At 36.4% G+C, this 20,284-nt stretch overlaps 1 protein-coding gene across 5 annotated transcripts in view; it reads right to left on the bottom strand.

The window, feature by feature from the left end:
- Positions 1-868: 868 nt before the first annotated feature.
- Positions 869-20,284, bottom strand: part of LOC113628295 (UPF0061 protein ETA_18310-like) — a 28,085-nt gene continuing 8,669 nt past the window's right edge. For 4 of the 5 annotated variants that reach the window (XM_027121676.1, XM_027121677.1, XM_027121679.1 and 1 more), the window contains 12 exons: positions 19,799-19,886; positions 17,254-17,323; positions 16,424-16,496; positions 14,881-14,964; positions 13,958-14,087; positions 10,766-10,810; positions 10,573-10,654; positions 10,379-10,471; positions 8,393-8,472; positions 7,311-7,354; positions 4,130-4,209; positions 869-1,163 (listed from right to left, as the gene is read on the bottom strand). In XM_027121676.1, coding sequence (XP_026977477.1) covers positions 1,041-1,163; positions 4,130-4,209; positions 7,311-7,354; positions 8,393-8,472; positions 10,379-10,471; positions 10,573-10,654; positions 10,766-10,810; positions 13,958-14,087; positions 14,881-14,964; positions 16,424-16,496; positions 17,254-17,323; positions 19,799-19,886 — 992 coding nt within the window. In that variant the 3' untranslated portion in view covers positions 869-1,040. The remainder of the gene's footprint in view (positions 1,164-4,129; positions 4,210-7,310; positions 7,355-8,392; positions 8,473-10,378; positions 10,472-10,572; positions 10,655-10,765; positions 10,811-13,957; positions 14,088-14,880; positions 14,965-16,423; positions 16,497-17,253; positions 17,324-19,798; positions 19,887-20,284) is intronic. The other variant, XM_027121678.1, reaches the window with a different exon arrangement.

The raw sequence follows: 20,284 nt of genomic DNA, 5'->3' as shown, positions 1-20,284 counted from the left end.
GGTTGAATGCACTGTCTCTCTCCATCCCTGCGCCTTTATTACAGGATATAAAAGAAAACATTAGGAAATAGATGGTCCAGATGGTCCTTGCTTTACAGAGTTCAACATGCACGAGTTTCAATTACCACAATTTAGTTAAATAACACTAGTCCCCAACATGGTTCACATTTGCTGCCATGCTATTTTAACTAGTAATTAGTTTTAACTAGTAGTTAGTAATTATGCAAAGTACAAACATTGCTATTAGCTCTTCAACCCACAAATCACTACATAAATAACAGATACATATCATGAACAGTGACCAGTCACATCCCTTCTTTCAACACCATTAGGGATTGATCAATTGATCACTGCATATTTGTTATTCAGTTTATGCACAGACAGAAAAGTGTCTTAAGGTGATATGGTATTGTATGTATGTGTCTTAAGTTATTAACGTTTAGAGATACAGAAATATTCATAGATTAAATGAAACTATGTCTGGGAATGTCTTTAAAATACTTGGGGATATATAAATTATACTTCAATTAAAACAATAACTAGGAACAAGGGGGAGGTGTGTAGGGGTGTACATGAAGCAAGATTATCATGCACTGATACTTAGTAAGCTGGTTGAATGGTAAATCAGGTTCATTAAACTATTCTTTTATTTTGGTAAATGAAAATTACTATAATAGACAAAAAAGATTGAGGAGTACAATTAAATTATATTCTTATTTGATGTGCCCCAAATTGCTGGGTACATGGTATTAGATGAAAACTTACAAATTCATTAAAAGATTGTTATAAGATTTTTTAGTTATTGAGAATAATTCAGGTAGTTATTATTCATTAAATTGATTGATTAAAACAAAAATGACCACAAACGTGTTCCAGAGAATAGGTCCACTTTATTTGGTTAAAAAATGTTTTTATATATAACCATTATTATGAAATGCAGGATTGTCAAGAAAATGTAGGTGGTCATTAAGAATTTGTCAAATTGATTATTCTATGCTGGGTTCGGTGATAGAAGTATCCCTTAATTGATTTTCCCCAAATTAAGATGAGCAGCTAACCCTGAGATCTTTGGCCCAGGAAGGAGTAGGTGAGGAATAGCCTGCTGTCTCAGCTGCAGAATGCTTCTGGAAAGGACGGCGAAGAACTTGCTGGAGGAGATGGACCTGGTAAACAATTTAAAGTAGATAAATATAGATTCTCTTAATCAGGACCCTTATTAATTTTCTACATTTCTGAAACGACAAGGTAAATTTTAAATGTGCATGAAAATGTTTAAACATTTTATGTTTCATTAAAACTTCAACTATAGCTGTTACTTAAAATTTCTATTATTCCAGAGAAAGCTCCTTAAGTAGTAGTTTTTCGCTGAAACAGGACAGTGAATATGTACATCATCACAAAGAATACATATATTTCCTGATCATTTCTAAATTCCTTCACAGCATTAAGAGAATTATAATTTTCTAAAATATTTATAAAAATAAAAGGATGTCAATGATTTACACTCTTTCCAAATCAAGGGCATGGATTCCAACTCATACTGCTTCATTTGCAATTTTGTCCCACGGTATAAACTGAGGGATCAACAAACACACCTCTTTCAGCAATAATTCTAGGATCAAAATGTATATTCTCATCCGGTTATAAAAATAATTAAGTCGTGGGGATGTAATGTACAGCATGGTGACTATAGTTAATAATACTGTTTGTGTATTTGAAAGTTGCTAAGAGAGTAGATCTCAAAAGTTCTCATCACAAGAAAAAAAAATTGTAGCTGTGTATGATGACATGTTAACTAGACTCATTGTGGTGAGCATTTCACAAGATATACAAATATCAAATCATTATGTTGTAGACCTGAAATTAACAAAATGTTATATTTCAACTATACCTCCATTTAAAAAGTAAATATAATAAATATTATACCTATCTAATCTTACCTACTAGTTTAAAAGCTCCCCGAATAGATTTTTATACTTCTCCACAGCAACTCGCAGAGGGTGAATTCTCAAGAAATGTTTGATGCAGGAATGTAAACACAAGGTGTATGTGTAAAGAGTTATAGGTCTAAAAGTTTAACAAGATCTTTTTCTTTTCCTGCATGAGAATTTAACCCTTAGTTACTAACTTTCTGGATCTGTTCCCCTGGTAACCTGATAAGGTGGTATATGTATGTCCACTGTATCACCATACAACACGGCTTATGACTGACAAATAGCATTTGTCCTGGGAGAACTGTAAACACCTGATAGAATGTGTTGGACTTTCTTTGGTGTAGGGACTCACGGTATAAGGCAGGTCTATTGTGGGGATGTTGGAAACTATGCCCATGGAGCTGTTAGAAGAGATACTGGTTTCTGTAGAACATGCAGCTTTTCAGCCAGGGCTGCCCCTGCATCTTCCCAGTGTGGATCGTGTCCCCCTGCACCTGAGCTTTACCGCTGTACCTCCCTGCCTGCGTGGATGCTTCAACAACTCCTGCAAAGGAGGAACCTAATGGTGCCCTGCTGGTAAGCTATGTTTCTGTCCTGTATCTTTCTGAATTAACGGGGGCCAAAAGCAGCCTGTAATAGTCTTATGAATCTGAACGTTTACTTGGACCTAGGAAGACACCTCCCCACCCAAGGTGGGCACGGCATCCTTACTCAAATATAATTTTGAGGGAAGGGAGAAAACAGGGAGGGAACAAAAGAGAGGGAAGGAAGGTGAAACAAGGTAACAAAAACATCTTATTAAACACTGTTTAGTTTCCCCAGCTTAGACTAATTTATCTAAAGATAAATACTGAGCTAGCTTCCTTCTCTTTGTTTTTCCTTAATACCCTAAAAAGATTACACTTAAAAATATTTTATTTTCTAAAATGAAAACCTAGATTTGTCAGGCTAATTAAACTACTGAAATGTAAAGTTAATGCAAGTTCCAAATTAGAAATAGCAAGAACAGTTTCTCTGTCGTGCCCACTCTGATCAGTTGGTAGTGACTACACAGCATGCTGTGATGAGAAGGATCCCAAGGCTGTGACCCATTTGAGAGAGAAAGGGGGCCGCGATCGTTAATAATGTCTGTTCCAGTGCAGGACAAAAGAGTGACAGCAAGAGTGCTGGGGGCTATTCCTCTTCTAAGAAATACACTGTGTGCAATGCATTTTTAAACAATTAACGAGGAAATATTTGAGGCATAGAAGAAGGTATGCAGAATAATATGACAAATACCTGTGTATCCTCCACTCAGCTTCAGAAATAAAATGCTTCCAATATGGCTGAAGCCTTGAATATCCTTCCCTAACTCGAATTTCTTCCTTCCTGCAAATCAATCACTGTCCAAAGATGCTATCATCTTTATTCAGTTTGTTACTTTTATTATATATGCATATATCCCTAAAGACATGATTTTACATGTTTAGATTAAATTAGGGTGGTAACACATTGTATGTATTCCTTTGCCACTTGCTTGTTTTGCCAAACATTATATGTGAGATTCATACAAGCTGATGTGTATAGATCCAGTGCATTCATCTTCCCGGATGTCAAGATTTCATTTCATAGACCCAGGTTGCTAGTGCCATAGATGCCTGGTAGATGCAAAAGCTAATTCCCTCTGGAGATATGCACCCTCAAATCGGCGTCACTGGATTTCTGAGGTTGAAATCCAAAATCCCTAAATATAAACAATGACTAGCAGAACCAGACCCTCAGAAGTTCAAATAATGTAGATATGATATCAAATGAATATTTAAAACTTTAAACACATTAAAGAATAAATTTTGAAATACGAGAAAATGATTCACTGATTAAAGAGAGACCAGGTAGTGAGAAGCTGGGAAGCTGGTGCTGGCAAAGGTATGGTTTAGCATATCTGCAAACAAAATCAGGGTGTTTAAAGTATGATACATTTTTTTGTGGTACGCGGGCCTCTCACTGCTGTGGCCTCTCCCGCTGCGGAGCACAGCCTCCGGACGCGCAGGCCCAGCGGCCACGGCTCACGGGCCCAGCCACTCCGCGGCACACGGGATCTTCCCGGACCGGGGCTCGGCAGGCGGACTCTCAACCACTGCACCACCAGGGAAGCCCGTAAAGTATGATACATTTTAAATTAATAAAAATAAGCCCAGAAGAGTCAACCAACTTACCTCTGAAAAATCGTTCCTTTCTGCTTTTTGCACTGCGGATTCCACCATCCAGTTCTTCAGCACGTATCTAGGATTAACAGCTTAAACAAGAGGGGAAAGTTCATCATGGAACAATAATTACTAAGTCGACACAGGCCGTGTGAAATTACCACTGAAATGACATAACCTTTAAGAACTTTGCCAGGAGGCTCAAATGAGAAGAATGATTAGCGTCAGTCATTCTGATTGTTGATAAACAATATACAGTATTTATCACCTTATGGTACAGGAAAAACAGTTTTTTCGCATCATGAGCAATATTATGTTTTATTTTTCTTTTCAGTGTTTCATCATTAATTTGGTTTTCACCATATTCAGTTCACTAAGCATTTTATAAAGCTGGGAGAAAGTAGAAGATTCATCCTGTAGCCCAAATGAAGGGAGGAAAAAGTTGCTGCTTTTAACATCTTCAAACACAGAATTCAGGTCTGACTCAGTAGGACTGCTTAATGCTGTTGTTGCCAAGAGCAAATAGGAAAGGTTACATGCAGGCAAAACTCTTTGTAAATTTATATTTTTTATAGTAACCATGCATTTTTTCATACTAAAAAGTATTATAGGGACTTCCCCGGTGGCACAATGGATAAGAATCCGCCTGCCAATGCAGAGGACATGGGTTCAATGCCTGGTCTGGGAAGATCCCACATGCCGCAGAGCAACCAAGCCCATGCGCCACAACTACTGAGCCTGCGCTCTAGAGCCTGCGAGCCACAACTACTGAGCCCATGTGCCACAACTACTGAAGCCCGCATGCCTAGAGCCCGTGCTCTGCAACGAAAGAAGCCACCGCAAGAAGAAGCCCACGCACTGCAACAAAGAGTAGCCCCTGCTCACCACAACTAGAGAAAGCCTGTGCACAGCAACGAAAAACCAACACAGCCAAAAATAAAATTAAATCTTAAAAAAAAAAGTATTATAATAATGGCACATTCCAGAAATTATGTCTTTATTTGAGATGAGACTTTTCCAAGATAATTTATCAACTAGGTGGAAAGGAGGGATGTTTATCCTCACTGGCCTGAAAGAAATTCCGAGAGGACTCCAGAAATCACTGTTTTGTGATTCTCAACAACATTTTTCTGAGTTACTTGAATGGAGGGAACATACAAATTCCACTTCGACTTGGTTTTAAAGAGCTGCCAAGACATGACAGATGATCTAAAATACAAGTGCCCTGTGACCCAGTAATTCTACTGCTCTAGGAGTATAGTCTATGGGAACAAATTTAAACATTAGAAAGCATTATTTATATTAAGGAAAACTAGAAACAACTTAAATGCCTATTAATAGGGGACTGGTTAAGTGAAACATTACATACTCTTTCAAAGATATATTATGCAGTCATTAAAAATGTTACATTATAAAGAATGAAGTAGTCAGGGGAAATGTTTATTTTTAGTGAAAAATGAAGGATCTAAAATTATACCATAATATGATTATGACTACATTTTCTCCTAATCAATACACACAGAAAAAGAGAGACTAGAAGTGTCAATAAACACATGGAAAAGTGAATAGCAACTGTGGTTGAGTGATGGGAATCCTTTTATTCTTTCTACAAGTTTGCATCTTCCAAATTGTAAAGAATTCATGCAGAACTCTTTTAAAATGAACACACATATACACATATACACATATACAGAATAAATATATATAATCCTTAGGAAAACTGACATGCAAGGGAAATTGTGGAAGCAGTCGACTTAGGCAGAGGGAGAGTGGAGTCACCCAATTAAAAGTTTGACAAACTTCACCAACACTTTATAGAAACCTGGCAACGAAATACTGTTAAAATATGCTGGGACTTGTAGCTGCAAGCAGAAGTACTTTGGATCAATTATGTGTTGATATATACAAACTACCTGAAATCAGAAAATTGTAGATCTGTTCATAGGATTCTTTGAGGTTATCTAATTCTGTACATTTTTTTTATCTCGTCTGGAACTTTTTCCCATTGCTCATTGTGGAAATTAATTTTTCCTTTCCTTGAGAGTACACTGTTCAGCATGTATTATTTCTCTAAAATAATTCAAAGCTTCAGCCTTGAATTCACTAAATGTCTTTCATCTTACCATCTCATCCATCCTGTCATAACCAAACAAATCCAAATCCTAAAGACAGCCACGACATTTTCTTCTCTCAATTTCTTTTTTCTCTTAATTGCTGATATAGTCCATACTGAGCTGGCCTATAAATTCTGTATGATTGCACCCATGAACATAAGTGGCTGGCAGCTAAATCCATGCTAAGCCCCAAAGACTGATTACTCACTTCCTTGTAAAAACTCAGCTTGCTTTTATTTCTACAATAGTGTCCTGAGTCAAGAAGCAGTCTCATCCTCTAACTTAACATGGAATATTAGCATCATTCTTATTTCATCAAATGATCAGCCGCCCTGATGACACACACTAGCTCTCCACACCAGTCCTAAGTAAGGTAAGAGTACTCCAGGACTTGAGTACTTCTGTCTTAACTTCTTTGATCTTCTTAGAACCCATGTTGCAAAAAGGACTAACTTCCTTTTTTCTTCTTCTCCAAGCCAAGTGTAAAGTCACATGGTAAACTGAAAGCAGTATATAAAGGTGATTTATTTTTAGCACTACCATTTACTAGGTGTATATTATGGCCCAGGCACTGTAACAAGATAACTTACATATATTATTGCTCATCGTTACAACATCCCTGCAAAATATGCCCATTTTATAATAGCTATGGGCCTTGAAAATTGGAAAGTTAAATATCTTTCATATTATACAGCAAAAAAGTGGCAAGATGAGGTTCATCTGTCAGATTCCAAAACTCACGTTCTTTCCACCATAAACCACACCACCTTCCTTGTCTCTCCACCATCTTTTAAGGCCATATTATTTTAACATCAATATGCAAACTTATTGAAAGCAGGGCTATCATAATCAAGTTAAAAGTCATCTGAAATTAGAAAGGCTCATATATGACACTTCAACTAAAATACACTCATCTAGAGTTTTTGTAGTTAAAAACAAAACAACAAATCCAATTCCCTCAAGTAATTACTTCCAGTTTTCCAGATTTTGAAAACTGGGAGTAATTACTTCCAGTAATTACTTCCTGTTGCTTTTATGTAATAATCCTTCAAGCTAAAAAAATCAAAAGGATTACCTACTTGTCATTCTTTTTCTTCTTTCAGCATCTGAATCATTCATGTTACTAAAAATGAACAGAACAAAGAACAGAATTAATCACTGTCTCCCCAAATCATACCGTTTTTCCAAAAGGGTGAGAATTATTTCACAAGACAAATACTGAAAAAAAAATTTTAAATCACATTGAATCAGTGTCTGAAAGGAAGACAGAAAATCCTGTTTGATTAAACAATATATAAAATACTACCTTATTTCGTTATTTTAGATAATACCAAATTTTTTATTTTTACCAATTAAAAAAATACTTTTGTCTAAAAAAATATCTAAACTTGGGCTTCCCTGGTGGCGCAGTGGTTGAGAGTCCGCCTGCCGATGCAGGGGACACGGGTTCGTGCCCCGGTCCGGGAGGATCCCACATGCCGCAGAGCGGCTGGGCCCATGAGCCGTGGCCGCTGAGCCTGCGCGTCCAGAGCCTGTGCTCCGCAACGGGAGAGGCCACAACAGTGAGAGGCCCGCGTACAGGGAAAAAAAAAAAAAAATCGAAACTCTCTGGCACCTCTCTTTCCTTATCTTAAAACATAGTTTTCTGAAAATAATTTAACTTGTTCTTCATTACTCAGGGTCATCTTTATGAATAGCCCTCAGCTGCCATTAAACTGTGACAGGCTATTTGCTCCTGTGCGTCCTGTGGTTGTCCTGGCTCTCCCTTCAGCCACCACTACCTACAATTTCTTTACTCTTTCATGTTTGTTGCTTCCGATTCATTGTGACAGTTAACGACGCAAAGTAACTTCTGACGATTGTATGAGATGTGACAATTTATAGACACTGGATGAAAGCCTGGGGAGCTGTCTCTCCAGAGCTTCAAGGCTTGGGAGACTTGGGCTCAGGACACAGGGGAATGGCATTATCAAAGCTGAGGTGAACAGAAGGGTGCTCTCTGCGTGGGTGAGATGTTACCAGACACTCCTCAGCCAGAGCAGACTTCCCGGGAATAAAAAGGAAATGTTGAAAAATGGAAAGGAAGTGAGGAATCTGATGGGTTGACGATGCTAAAGTAATATATTACATGCTTTCTCAAGAAGTGATTAGGTTACCTTACCTCTTCAGTCTCAAAAGGTACTGGGACACCCAGGCAGGAAAGAGTTTGTGCTTTGAGATCATTTTCAGTGCCCAGAATTGCTAGAAGAAAATACAGTAATAGACTGCTTATTAATATTTGTTCACTTTATTTTAACTTCATGTCCCTTAAATTATGTATTTAACAATAATTTATAACATCCAGATTTCTCTTAAGGTTCTCTATTTCAAGTAGAAGTAGTACTAAAAAGGAATAATGTTTTCCTTTTCTTTATATAACTTTCAACTCAAATTCTAATTCATGGAGATACATGTAATGGCATGATTTAAGAGAAATAAAAAATATACATAGTTCTTATAAATAGACATTACATGTGAATACTTACATTATCAAAACCCTTCCTTTAAATAGGGAAAACTCACGTAATATATAATTTACTTAAAAAATTTAATTTGTAACTGTTTTATTTAGTTATCTATTAATTCATTTAACGTATATTTATGGAATGTCAACTGTGTGCTAGGAACTACGTTAGTTGGGAAGGAAAAAAAATTAATAAGACATAATTACTGCTTTTAAAAAGGAAAGTATGTAAACAAATAAGTCAATGCCATTTTAGAAGTGTTATAGAAATATACATAAAGGCTAAGGGAACACGAATAAGCTATTAGCTCTAGTTAAGAGTTAGGGAGTTAAAAGGTCTGAAATTCAGAAGACACAGAAATTAACTATTAAAATGATTAAAAGTGTAATGATCTCTCTCAAATTTTCCCAACACTCAGTAATTTAAATATTAACATCTGTCAAGAACTCGTTCAAATCACTTTAACATTACTTTGTCTCAGTTAATGTTAAATGTTAAATCTCACATTAAATGATAATTAGTTCTGACAGTTCATTAATAATTTTTAAATTATATCAGAGATGCTTATTGGTTAACATTTTGCTGGATTTCTTGCTGAATAGGTAGACATTCTTTTATTCAAATCACTCCTAAAAATGTAATTTATGGCAATTACATACCTGTGAGAACTATACACAAATAGTTTTTATATATAAATAATTTTTTTTAGTTAACACAGAAGTCATGAAATATAATGAAGAAATTGAAATTTTAAAAAATATGCCTAGATTTTCATCTGAAAAATAATAAAAACAATGCAATATAAAAGACTTACACCTTATAAACAGAGCTATGTTTCTAAAAATCTATAATAAGTGGGAGTCTTCTGGTTAATACCCATATTATTCCATAAATGTAGCAGATTAGTATTGAAAAAACAAGGCAACACCTTTCTTAAAACTGAATTAAGAAGAACCATTTTGGTAACAGCTTGGCAGTTTCTTAAAAAATTAAACATAAATTTGCTAAACAATCCAGCAATTCCACTCCTAGTATCTACCCAAGAGAAATGAAAATATGTTCACACAAAAACCGGTACATGAACGTTCATAGTAGTATTTATTCGCAATAGCCAAAAAGTGGGAATGACCCAAATGTCTGTCAACTAGTAACTGGATAAACAAAATGTGGTCCATCCAAAAAGGGAGTAATAAAGTAATAAAGAGGAAATAATATTTTAAGACGTACTTAAAAGATCTTAAAAATACTAAAGAGGAAAGAACCACTGATACAGGTTACAACATGGGTGAACCTCAAAAATATGCTAAGCGAAGAAGCCAGACACAAAAGACCACATACCATATGATTCCATTTACAGGGAGGTCTAGAAAGGGCAAAGAGACAGAAGGTAGACTAGTAGCTGCTTGGGGATGGAAGTAGTAAAAAGGGATTGACTGCAAATGGGCAAAAAAGGATCTTTTCAGAGTGATGGAATTGTTCTAAAATTGAATTGTGGCAATAACTGCACAAATCTGTAAGTTATTTAAAAATCATTGACTTGTACACTTAAAATGAGTAGAATTTTAGGGTATGTAAATTATGCCTCAACAAATCTGTTAAAGAAAACTGAGTTAAGAAAAAAGCCAAAAGTCACAAATTGATACCTGAGGAATGCTGAGCTCCTGTAACTGGCTTTGAGTGATCTCACTGAGCTGCCGAAATGTCATTGTAAAGTCAGCTTCTGTCTTTTCCATGAGCTAGTGAAAATACTTACATTTAGCAACCTCAATTCTTGAAGAATATACGGAATAGTCATTCAAATGTTAATCAGGAGAAAGAGATAAAATGATAAACTCACATGTAAGAGAAATGCAATTAAATCATCATCACCCTTGCTTTTTCCAAGTAATCCCAATTTGGCTTTGAACAATTCTCTAAATCTAAAAGGAGAAATGTCAATTTGATTTGTTGTTAAATTTCTCACTGTTTAAGAATTGCCCTCAAACCAAGCAGGATGCTCTAATATGTGTTAAAACAAACAAACAACAAACCTTGTATCATAAAGAATGGGATACCCCTCAAGAATCTGAGCAGCACTGAGGGAGAAAAAAGATAGCACCGTTAAACCTTGCTTAAATGTCAACATTCTTGAATTACATTTTACATGAACAAAGTGAACTTTCTCATACATTAAATAGCATTCGATTACATACTACTGATTCTGATTTAGTGATTTAATTGTATATCATACCTTAGAGAAAGTTGTCAATATAAATTTACTGTCTCAAAGATTTGGATACAGTACAGGTCAAATCAGGTAACTCCTGAAATATGACTATATACAATTAGCTTATAGGATAAATGTTAATATGTCTTTATAATACCAAAATAGTTATATAAATGGCTTTTTTTGGTGTATTTTATTTTATTTTAAATTTATTTATTTTACTTATTTATTTTTGGCTGCATTGGGTCTTCGTTGCTGCAAACCAGCTTTCTCTAGTTGTGACAGGCGGGGGCTACTCTACGTTGCAGTGCGCAGGCTTTTCATTGCGGTGGCTTATCTATTGCGGAGCATAGGCTCTAGGCGCGTGAGCTTCAGTAGTTGTGGCATGTGGGCTCTAGAGCGCAGGCTCAGTATTTGTGGCACACGGGCTTAGTTGCTTCACAGCATGTAGGATCTTCCCAGACCAGGGCTCAAACCCATGTCCCCTGCATTGGCAGGCGGATTCTTAACCACTGCGCTACCAGGGAAGCCCTGGCGTATTTTAAAAATTATCTTAGACCCAAAATAATGTATTACAGATACTTCACCCAATACAATAACATTTTATTTGCCTGAATGTATGAAAATAGTGAAATACTTCATAAAAATTTAAAAATTAAAGTTATTAACTTTAAACCCATTTTTAAACAAATTGGCTATTTCTTAACATTCTTAATGTATTTTAAATTATACAGATGCTCAACACACTCTGAAGCTCCACTCCCCTGACCTTTCTGACCTTATCTCCTATGACTCTTCCCCTTGCTTATTCTGCTACAGCTACCCTGGCCTTCATGCTGTTCCTTAAACACCCACACACACTCCTGCCTCAGGACCTTTGCACAGGCTATTCCCTTGCCTATAGCACTCTTCCCCCACATATCTCTGTGGCTGCTCCTGTTACTCCTTCAAGCCTCTGCTCAAATCCAGCCCCTGACAAGGCGTGTGAGCTGCAGTAGTGCCCAACCCTATACCAGCCCTCTGGGTGTAAACACTGCTGCTTCTCTTCTGCCTTCCAGATCTTGGCGATTTCTCCTGTGGCCAACCCAACCCGTGACCAAACAGGGAAGGGCATTTTTCGACCAGTTTAGCTAAGTTGATACAGTATAAGGCCACTACATGTATATGGCTATATGATTAAGTCCTGGCCAGGGTGAAATAAGGGAAGTGATGTGTATAAATTCTGAAATGTGTCCTTCAGTATTGAGGACTTGCCTCTTTGCTTCTCCATGCTCCTACCTAGAATATGGATGTGATAGATGGTCCCATCTCAGACCATGAGGGCCACAGACAATGGATGGTGGCATAGAAAGCTAAAAGCAGTCTGGGACTCAGACAACTGAGTCCCCATACCAGCCCTGAATTACCAACATGAATTACCATACTTTTATGTGAGGGAAAAATACATGTCCTTGTTCAAGCCACTATTATTTGGGATTTCTGTTACAAGCAACTGAATCCATACTTTATCTAATACCCTACATCTCAATCAGAGTAAAATGAAAATATTAATGGTTACGTAAGATTTCAGAAAGTATATCACCTATATACTCCATGTGAGTCAAATACTTAAGAAAGTAATCAAGGCAGAGACTTCAAGACGGAATTTAAAAAAATAATAAAAACAATGTTAGTAAGCAGTAAAATGACTAGAAATGCAGGGAGGGGGGTGGAAGAGAGATACTTCAAGGGAAAACCTACTAACAGTCTGAAATTCAAAATATTAAACTATCTTAGCAAAATGTAGCAGTTGGGTAATTAGAGGTAAAACAAAAGCATTCTAAAGGTCTCATTGGGATGGAGGGAAAAACAATGGGCAAATAGGAGCTTAGTGAGGGAAAATATTTGGAAACTTGTTCTCATATAACAGTAGAGAAAGTGGCAGAAAAACAAGATAACTGTGAGGGGTGGGGGATGCAGTAGTTTCCAAATCAAAGTTGGGGGTTGGAGAGGAATGGATAAGCTCCTCAAATCATAAAAAGGTAAGGAGAATAGGGGGAAACTAACATGTAAAATAAAACACAATGTAAGACAGAAGGAATAAAATAAATCAATTATTATAATAGATGTGAAAAGCCCACATACGTCTATTAAATCAGAAACCATCACATTGAGTTAAAACCTGGCTATGTTTTGTTTACTTTTATAAGAAACATACTTTAAAACCATGTGATAAAGATAAAAAAAATAAAGTGAGATTCAAGGCAAATACAACAAAAGTAAGTATGAATATTAATATCAGATAAGTTGAAATTGAGAGCTAAAAGTATTAATCAGGATAAAGGGGGTCACTGTATTAGGATAAAAGGCACATTTTCTGAAGGAAATATAAGAAAAAAATCAGTATGTACCAATAACGGAATATTGCACAAATTCAAAACAATTAGAAAAAATTGCTGCTAAAAATACAATTAAAGTGGGAGATTTTAATACACATCTCTTATGAATCAAACTTATCTAATAGATAAAAAAATAAACAGAATCATAAAAGACTTGAATAATATACTCAATACACTCAATCTGATATATTAAAACGTTTGTGCACATTTTTTATATGATCATGAAAATGTACAAAAATTTATTATGTTGGACCATAAAGAAACTGTAACACATTTTGACTAGATTTTACCAAACACGTTCTTTGATCATAAAAATATGGACAAAATAAGCCCAACTACTTAGGAATTCAGAAACACAGTGATAAATAACCCTTGGATCAAAGAAGAAATAAACCATGATTTCACAGCACCTAAAAAGCAATAAATAGGAAAAGACTTTATCCTGATAACTATGGAAAAAAGCCAAAATGGTACCCCCCCCAAAAAAATAGATATACACACATATATATAGTTTGAAAGCCTTTGTTATTAAAGATTAAATAGTATGGTTTTAAAAATGTTTCTTGCTTTTCAAAGCATGATCATTATACAAATATATTTTCACACAGATTTAATTAGTAGATTTAGGATTTACTCACAGTTGCTTTTGCCTAGGATCCAGTAATGGGTTTAGAGCTTGTAACAACTTGTTTAAATTAAACATTCCAATATTAGCCTGATTTCCTATTTTATATCTTCTTTCATCATCAGATGTGTTTGGTACAAAATCTGTTTAGAGCAAACATACTATTGCTTTACAGTGGGGATAATTATAATAGATAGTTTCTTCATTTTTTTAAAAAATTATTTATTTATTTATTTGGCCGTGCCACATGGCATACGGGATCTTAGTTCCCTGACGAGGGAGTAAACCCATGCCTCTTGCAGTGGAAGCGCAGAGTTTTAACCACTGGACCGGCAGGGAAGTCCCTCTTTCTTCATTTTTAAGTTTAAACTTAATAAATTTATATATATTAGATAAAAATCTTTCTGACATTAAACATTTAACTTCAAAGTAATGTAAATACTTAATACCCATGCACATGAAAATCTTTTAAAATATGATTATTTGCCTAATAGAGGAATACATTTCTAACCTACAAGGATTTCCAGGTTATCACACATGTACTTCAAACTCCAACTTGATAGCATGTCCCCCACAAAGCCTGCTCTGATCCTTTTACAGATTAGTAAAGCGGGAGGTTAAGTTACTCATCCAAGGGCACAGATTAAGGATCAGATGCCAGAACTCAGACCCATGTCTGTCTGACAACACATTCCCTTCCTCTCGTCATGTCATCTTCTCTAATATGTCATTTTTTGAGGGCAGAGACCACAAAGGACTCAATACTGTATCCCTGTGGCACCTGGAAGATTGAGTAGCACATAAAATGACCGTTTTATGAATGAACCCAATTCTTTCTACCACCCCACTACTGAGTTAGCTATAATGGTTTATCTAAAATAAACCAGTGATAATTTTCTTAGTGAAATAAGGAATATACATATAAATCATACATACCTGGATTATAGGCCTCCATAAAACCAAATGGACCATAGTCAATTGTAATGGATAACAAACTGAAGTTATCAGTATTACAAACACCTAAAACAACAACAAAAGATGCCCAAAACATGACAATAAAATAATAAAGCATTTTTAACTGTATAAAATTTATACAGAATAGGAAAGGTCATGAAAATGCATTTGTTTTAGAAATGGAACAAATTATCAATTGAAAGTTTAACTGGTGAAGTCAAATAGCTTAATATATATTAAAACTGTATTTTAAAATTAAATTTAGCCTTTCATTGTATACTTCCTCCACAACCAAAGATGTCAAATACTACAGGAACAAAAGGCCCAAGAAATGAAAGCTCCTCTCATTTATCCTGAATTTCTAGCATTTATTTAAAAATATATGTTATTTGGAATGGAATTGAGACTACTAAAGAAACATTAATTAATTTTCAAAGGTTGTTAAGAGGGAGAAAAGGTAAAAATATGGATATGTACCCCATAACAGTCCTTAGCTGCAGACCACCAGCAGTGTGTGGGGAGGGAGTGTGACCTCCTAGGTCGGGGAGCGGGTCATGGATGGGGGCGGAGCATGAGGCAGGAGAGAGGCAGGGAATGCATACACCAGCCCAATATAGGATAGCTGGGCATGGTGGCAACAGTGTCCAGTGTAGACAGTTTCAACCTTTTTTAGAGCAGGATGACCCTGCTTATCAAACTGTTCAGTGCATATATAGACTCGAATCCAGCCAGTCCACTTTCAGGAGTTTATCCTCAGAAACTCACCTTCGAGAATGTAAAGATATAAATGCATGGTGGTCACTGCCGCACAGTTCATAACAGCAAAACCTCTAAAACACCCCCCTGCTCACCACCCTACCCACCAAAGTGAGACCCAGCGAGGATGTAATTAAAGCAGATTTCAAGAAGTTTTACAATGTGGGATCCCCCTTTGGCATTTATCTAGAGACCTTAGTACATATGTGACTTGCTTTTATTTTAAGACAGTTATTCTTAGTTCAGGCAGATATTCCTTCCAATGTAACCCCACACAGTGAATGGCTTCAGACACACACAAGCCAGCCCTACTGTTTTTGTAGGGGATATATGAATACCATCGAAAAAAAGTCTAGAAGAATTGAGATAAAATGGTTAATAATGATTCTCCTGGAGAACAGAACTCACATGCACTTCTGTATATTTTAAATTCTTTACCATAAGCATGTAGTGCTTTTATGATTAATGGTTTTTTAAAAAGCTTTTAAAAGACCTAATATAATATATACTCACAAGGTTAAAAAGCTTTACAGGTAACAACATCAACGGGTCGAGTACGCTTATTCTATTTTGTGTATCTGTTCCGTTCAAAATCATTTTAAACATGAGAAAGTTGTTTCTCTCTTGCTAAAAATAAATTCATATATTATAAATGTTATTCCTGCTCATTGGCAGGAATATTTTGAAATACACAAAAAAGAAGTCTTCTGCTTCAACAAATTAATTCTACTTTCTCATCAGAAGCATGAAATGCCAGTAGAAAACTTACCATGAGCAAAACCAACAGACATCCACAAGGCAATAAGCTGTGCCGTCTCAAACACCACAGTAGAAAAAAAATCCTAAAATGAAATTTAGAAAATTTTCAGATTTTTCAGTAACATATGTTCTTTTAGGATCTTCCGATTTCCAACATGAAAAGGTGTTCTCAAAGGTGGGCCAAAAGATGACTAAAGAGATGGAAAGTAGTACGTGTAAGAAAACAATGGAAGAACATAGAGTTATTGATCCAGAAATAATATATACAAGGCTCAGGCATAGTATTATGACCAGGTTTTCTTCATGTACAATAAGAAAAGGAAAAACATTAGAATTCAGCACAGGGAGTTAAATGTAAGCAAAATGCGTTATTAAATTTTGAAATGAGTCACTAAGAAAAATAAAGGAATTTCCTTCTCTGTGGCTGTTAAAAGAAAGAAAAAGTTAATGAAGATCAAAAACTTTCCACAAGAATAGAAAATCACATTTGCCTATTATGTATGTATTTATTTTAGAACTACTACTATAGAAATACCTATATATCCAACATGTGAGAAAACAATGTATGTGACCAAGTTACAAATGCTGCTCAAAAAGTAATGTATATAGTCAGGATGTAGTCGCACCTGTTCTCTTTTTCTAGCTACCTTTCAAACAGAACAACTTCCTTATCTATGTCTTGTTTACAAGGTGGTTCATCGTCTCTTTCTTTAACAAAATGTTCAAAATGCTCTACATTTCCTTTTTTAACTTTAGATTTTTAAGTGCTAAGTTGTAACCACTAAGGTGGCCGGCCAATGATAGAAAACAGAGTATTGTCCTTTCTTTTAAAAAACTTACCAAATATCTGTTAGGTTCCTTGACATCTATTGAGGGGAAGTGTTCCTGTATGATGAAGTCTAATAACATCCTAGAGATAAAGGGGAGATAGCATCAGTGTTCCTCAGAATACAGTATTGAGTATCCAATCATCTCAATCCACTCCTGACATTCATGAATTCATTAGATGCATGCTTAGAATTTTAAAAAGTAAAAGAAGGGCTTCCCTGGTGGCACAGTGGTTGAGAGTCCGCCTGCCGATGCAGGGGACACGGGTTCGTGCCCCGGTCCGGGAAGATCCCACATGCCGCGGAGCGGCTGGGCCCGTGAGCCGTGGCCGCTGAGCCTGCGCGTCCGGAGCCTGTGCTCCACAACGGGGGAGGCCACAACAGTGAGAGGCCCGCATACCGCCAAAAAAAAAAAAAAAAAAGTTAAATAAGATTTTACTCCCAAAATAGCCATAGAGAAATATTTCCTCAATACCAATCACAACTGGAAATATGTTTCTAAGATCATATTAGATGCCATCTTATTATGTTACAAATTCAGATTAATTCAATAAACATCCATTGAGAACCTCCAAGTGCTAGGAAAAAGAATGACAGACCCAAACCCAGACATTAAAGAGCACACAGTCTATTAGGGGAGAAGAACATCTGAAGAAATAATGACATTACCGTATAATACATACAATAATAGAAATATATAAAAAGTATAAAAATAATAGAGCAAAGAATGATTATTTATGTGTGGAAGGTCATGTAAGATTTCACAAATAAGATGTCAAATAAATTGGCCAAGGTTTGAAGTTAAAATATTTAAGTTGTATATGTATCCTATGTTTAATTCCCTGTTTTAACTGACTAATGAGTCAAGTAACTATTGATACTAGTGTTTATTGCATTGGATAAGAGAGAATCCTGAAAATAACTGGGGGTTGTAGATATGACTTGGGAATTATTAAAGTCCAGTAGGAGTGAGTTTGTTTAGAGTGGATTAGAGAATTGTTTCAGGCACTTGGGAAACAAAAAGGCATACATACATAGTCATGTTAGCCAGTCCAGTCATTTTAAGGATAAAGTGCTCACCAATATACATCAAATGTCATAGAGATAAGTGAAATATAACTGAACTATGACCACCAGATAGAACAATTTCAGTGACATAGTGAATCTGAGCAGAAGTGACCCAAAAGAACAAATGAGAAGTGAAAATGCCCAGTGAGAGGAGACCTCTCTCTCAACAAGCTGGGATGACCCTGAGTTCAGTAAATATTTGCTAAAAAGACTCAGAGAACGGTCATGACAATGGTGATGACTTCTCTGCTCTGCACGTTCACTTCCCTTTCCCCATTCTCTCCGTGGACCAGGTATCTGGATTTACTAAGCTGATACCTACAGTGTAGGATTCATATTCCAAATGATTCTGGTTTGTCTAAGAGAATTTTTTTCTTATATATTCTAATGGCTTTTTAGAACTGTATGCTCTTAACAAATGGAAACAGAATTCCTCTTAAAGGAGTAAATTTTTTAAAAACATTATTTATTTATTTTTGGCTGCATTGGGACTTTGTTGCTGAGCGCCGGTTTTCTCTAGTTGCAGTGAGCGGGGGCTGCTCTTTGTTGTGGTGTGCAGGCTTCTCACTGCGGTGGCTTCTCTTGTTGCGGAGCATGGGCTCTAGGCATGTGGGCCTCAGTAGTTGTGGTACGCAGGCTCAGTAGTTGTGACTCGCAGGCTCTAGAGCACAGGCTCAGTAGTTGTGGCGCACAGGCTTAGCTGCTCTGCGGCATGTGGCATCTTCCTGGACCAGTGTTCAAACCCATGTCCCCTGCATTGGCTGGTGGATTCTTAACCACTGTGCCACCAGGAAGTCGGGAGTAAATGTTTTTGTTTGAAGAAACATCCTGCTAAGTTGGCTTGAGGAAGACAAACTTTGTGAGTGCAGATTCCACAGGCACCAAGGCATCAGAGTTTGATGGAAGATATACTGCATGACACAAGGGGAAGAGCTTTTGCTCTTTTGAAGGAACCATTCATCTGTCTTCCCTGAAGAAATCTCCAGTAAGATTTGTTCTTAAGTGCTTTGTGCAGTTTCAGTCTGTTTTTTGTTTGCTTTTGTCCTGTTGAAGGGACTGAGCTTCATGTCTGGGTCAACCCAGTATGAAACAGGCATCACACACATGTCAAAACCAGAGTCCAGGAAAGAAGACATACGAGACAGAGGACGCATCCTGGGAATCCCAGAACTTGGAAGGGAATTGCAGAATTGGGGAGTTTGAGTCACTTCCACCCAGGTGTCTGGGTAGCACAGAGGCCCTCAGTTCCAACTGGGTTGCACACTAGATAAAAGCATTCCTTGAGAAAAGGGTCTACTGGGTCTAAACCCTTGTTTTTCAGCCTCATAGAAACCCACACGATATTAGGCACACAGCAAGTGTTGAAAATATCTATTAATTGAAAGTTTGGGTTTTACTTACAAGAAAACCAAAAATATTTTAACTTCACAGCACATAAATAAGCATTTCTTTCAATTGTCTTCTACCATTGGAAAAAATGGTTTTCTAACCTTAGTAAATCCAATTCACCATAATGAGCCAAAATTTCTAACGATCCAATTCTAAACCATGATTTTGCAACACGCAGCACTACTGCACCTGGAAAAGAAACATTTATTTTAGCATAAACTATTTTAAACTACGCAAACACAGCATATGTTTTTCTTTAAAATGAAATGACTTTAATAAAAAAGAATACAGTGATTGGATTTATCAGAAAAACAATTAATTTACATCCTAGAAAGGGTCAAGGATTTTTCTGTCTGTCTTTATGCCTGAATCAGTTAGAATGTGAGGAACCACAACATCTTCAGAAATACTGAGGCCCCAGCCTAGTGAGATGCTACTTGGTTAAACTGTTAGGCTCCCACTGTCTCCTCAGTTGTGACCTTTTCCCTGTACCTCACCCTGAAATATAGAATTAGTGGAATATTTCTGTGGCACAGTCCCTGTACATGACTTCCATTTGTGTAACTAATTGGAAATTAACTTCAATT

The sequence above is a fragment of the Aethalodelphis obliquidens genome, unplaced genomic scaffold, assembly GCF_003676395.1.
Source record: "Aethalodelphis obliquidens isolate GAN/ISIS:26980383/991018 unplaced genomic scaffold, ASM367639v1 scaffold23, whole genome shotgun sequence".
NCBI lineage: Eukaryota > Metazoa > Chordata > Mammalia > Artiodactyla > Delphinidae > Aethalodelphis > Aethalodelphis obliquidens.
Note: the sequence above shows the minus strand (reverse complement) of the source record. Positions and strands in the feature narration are given on the sequence as shown.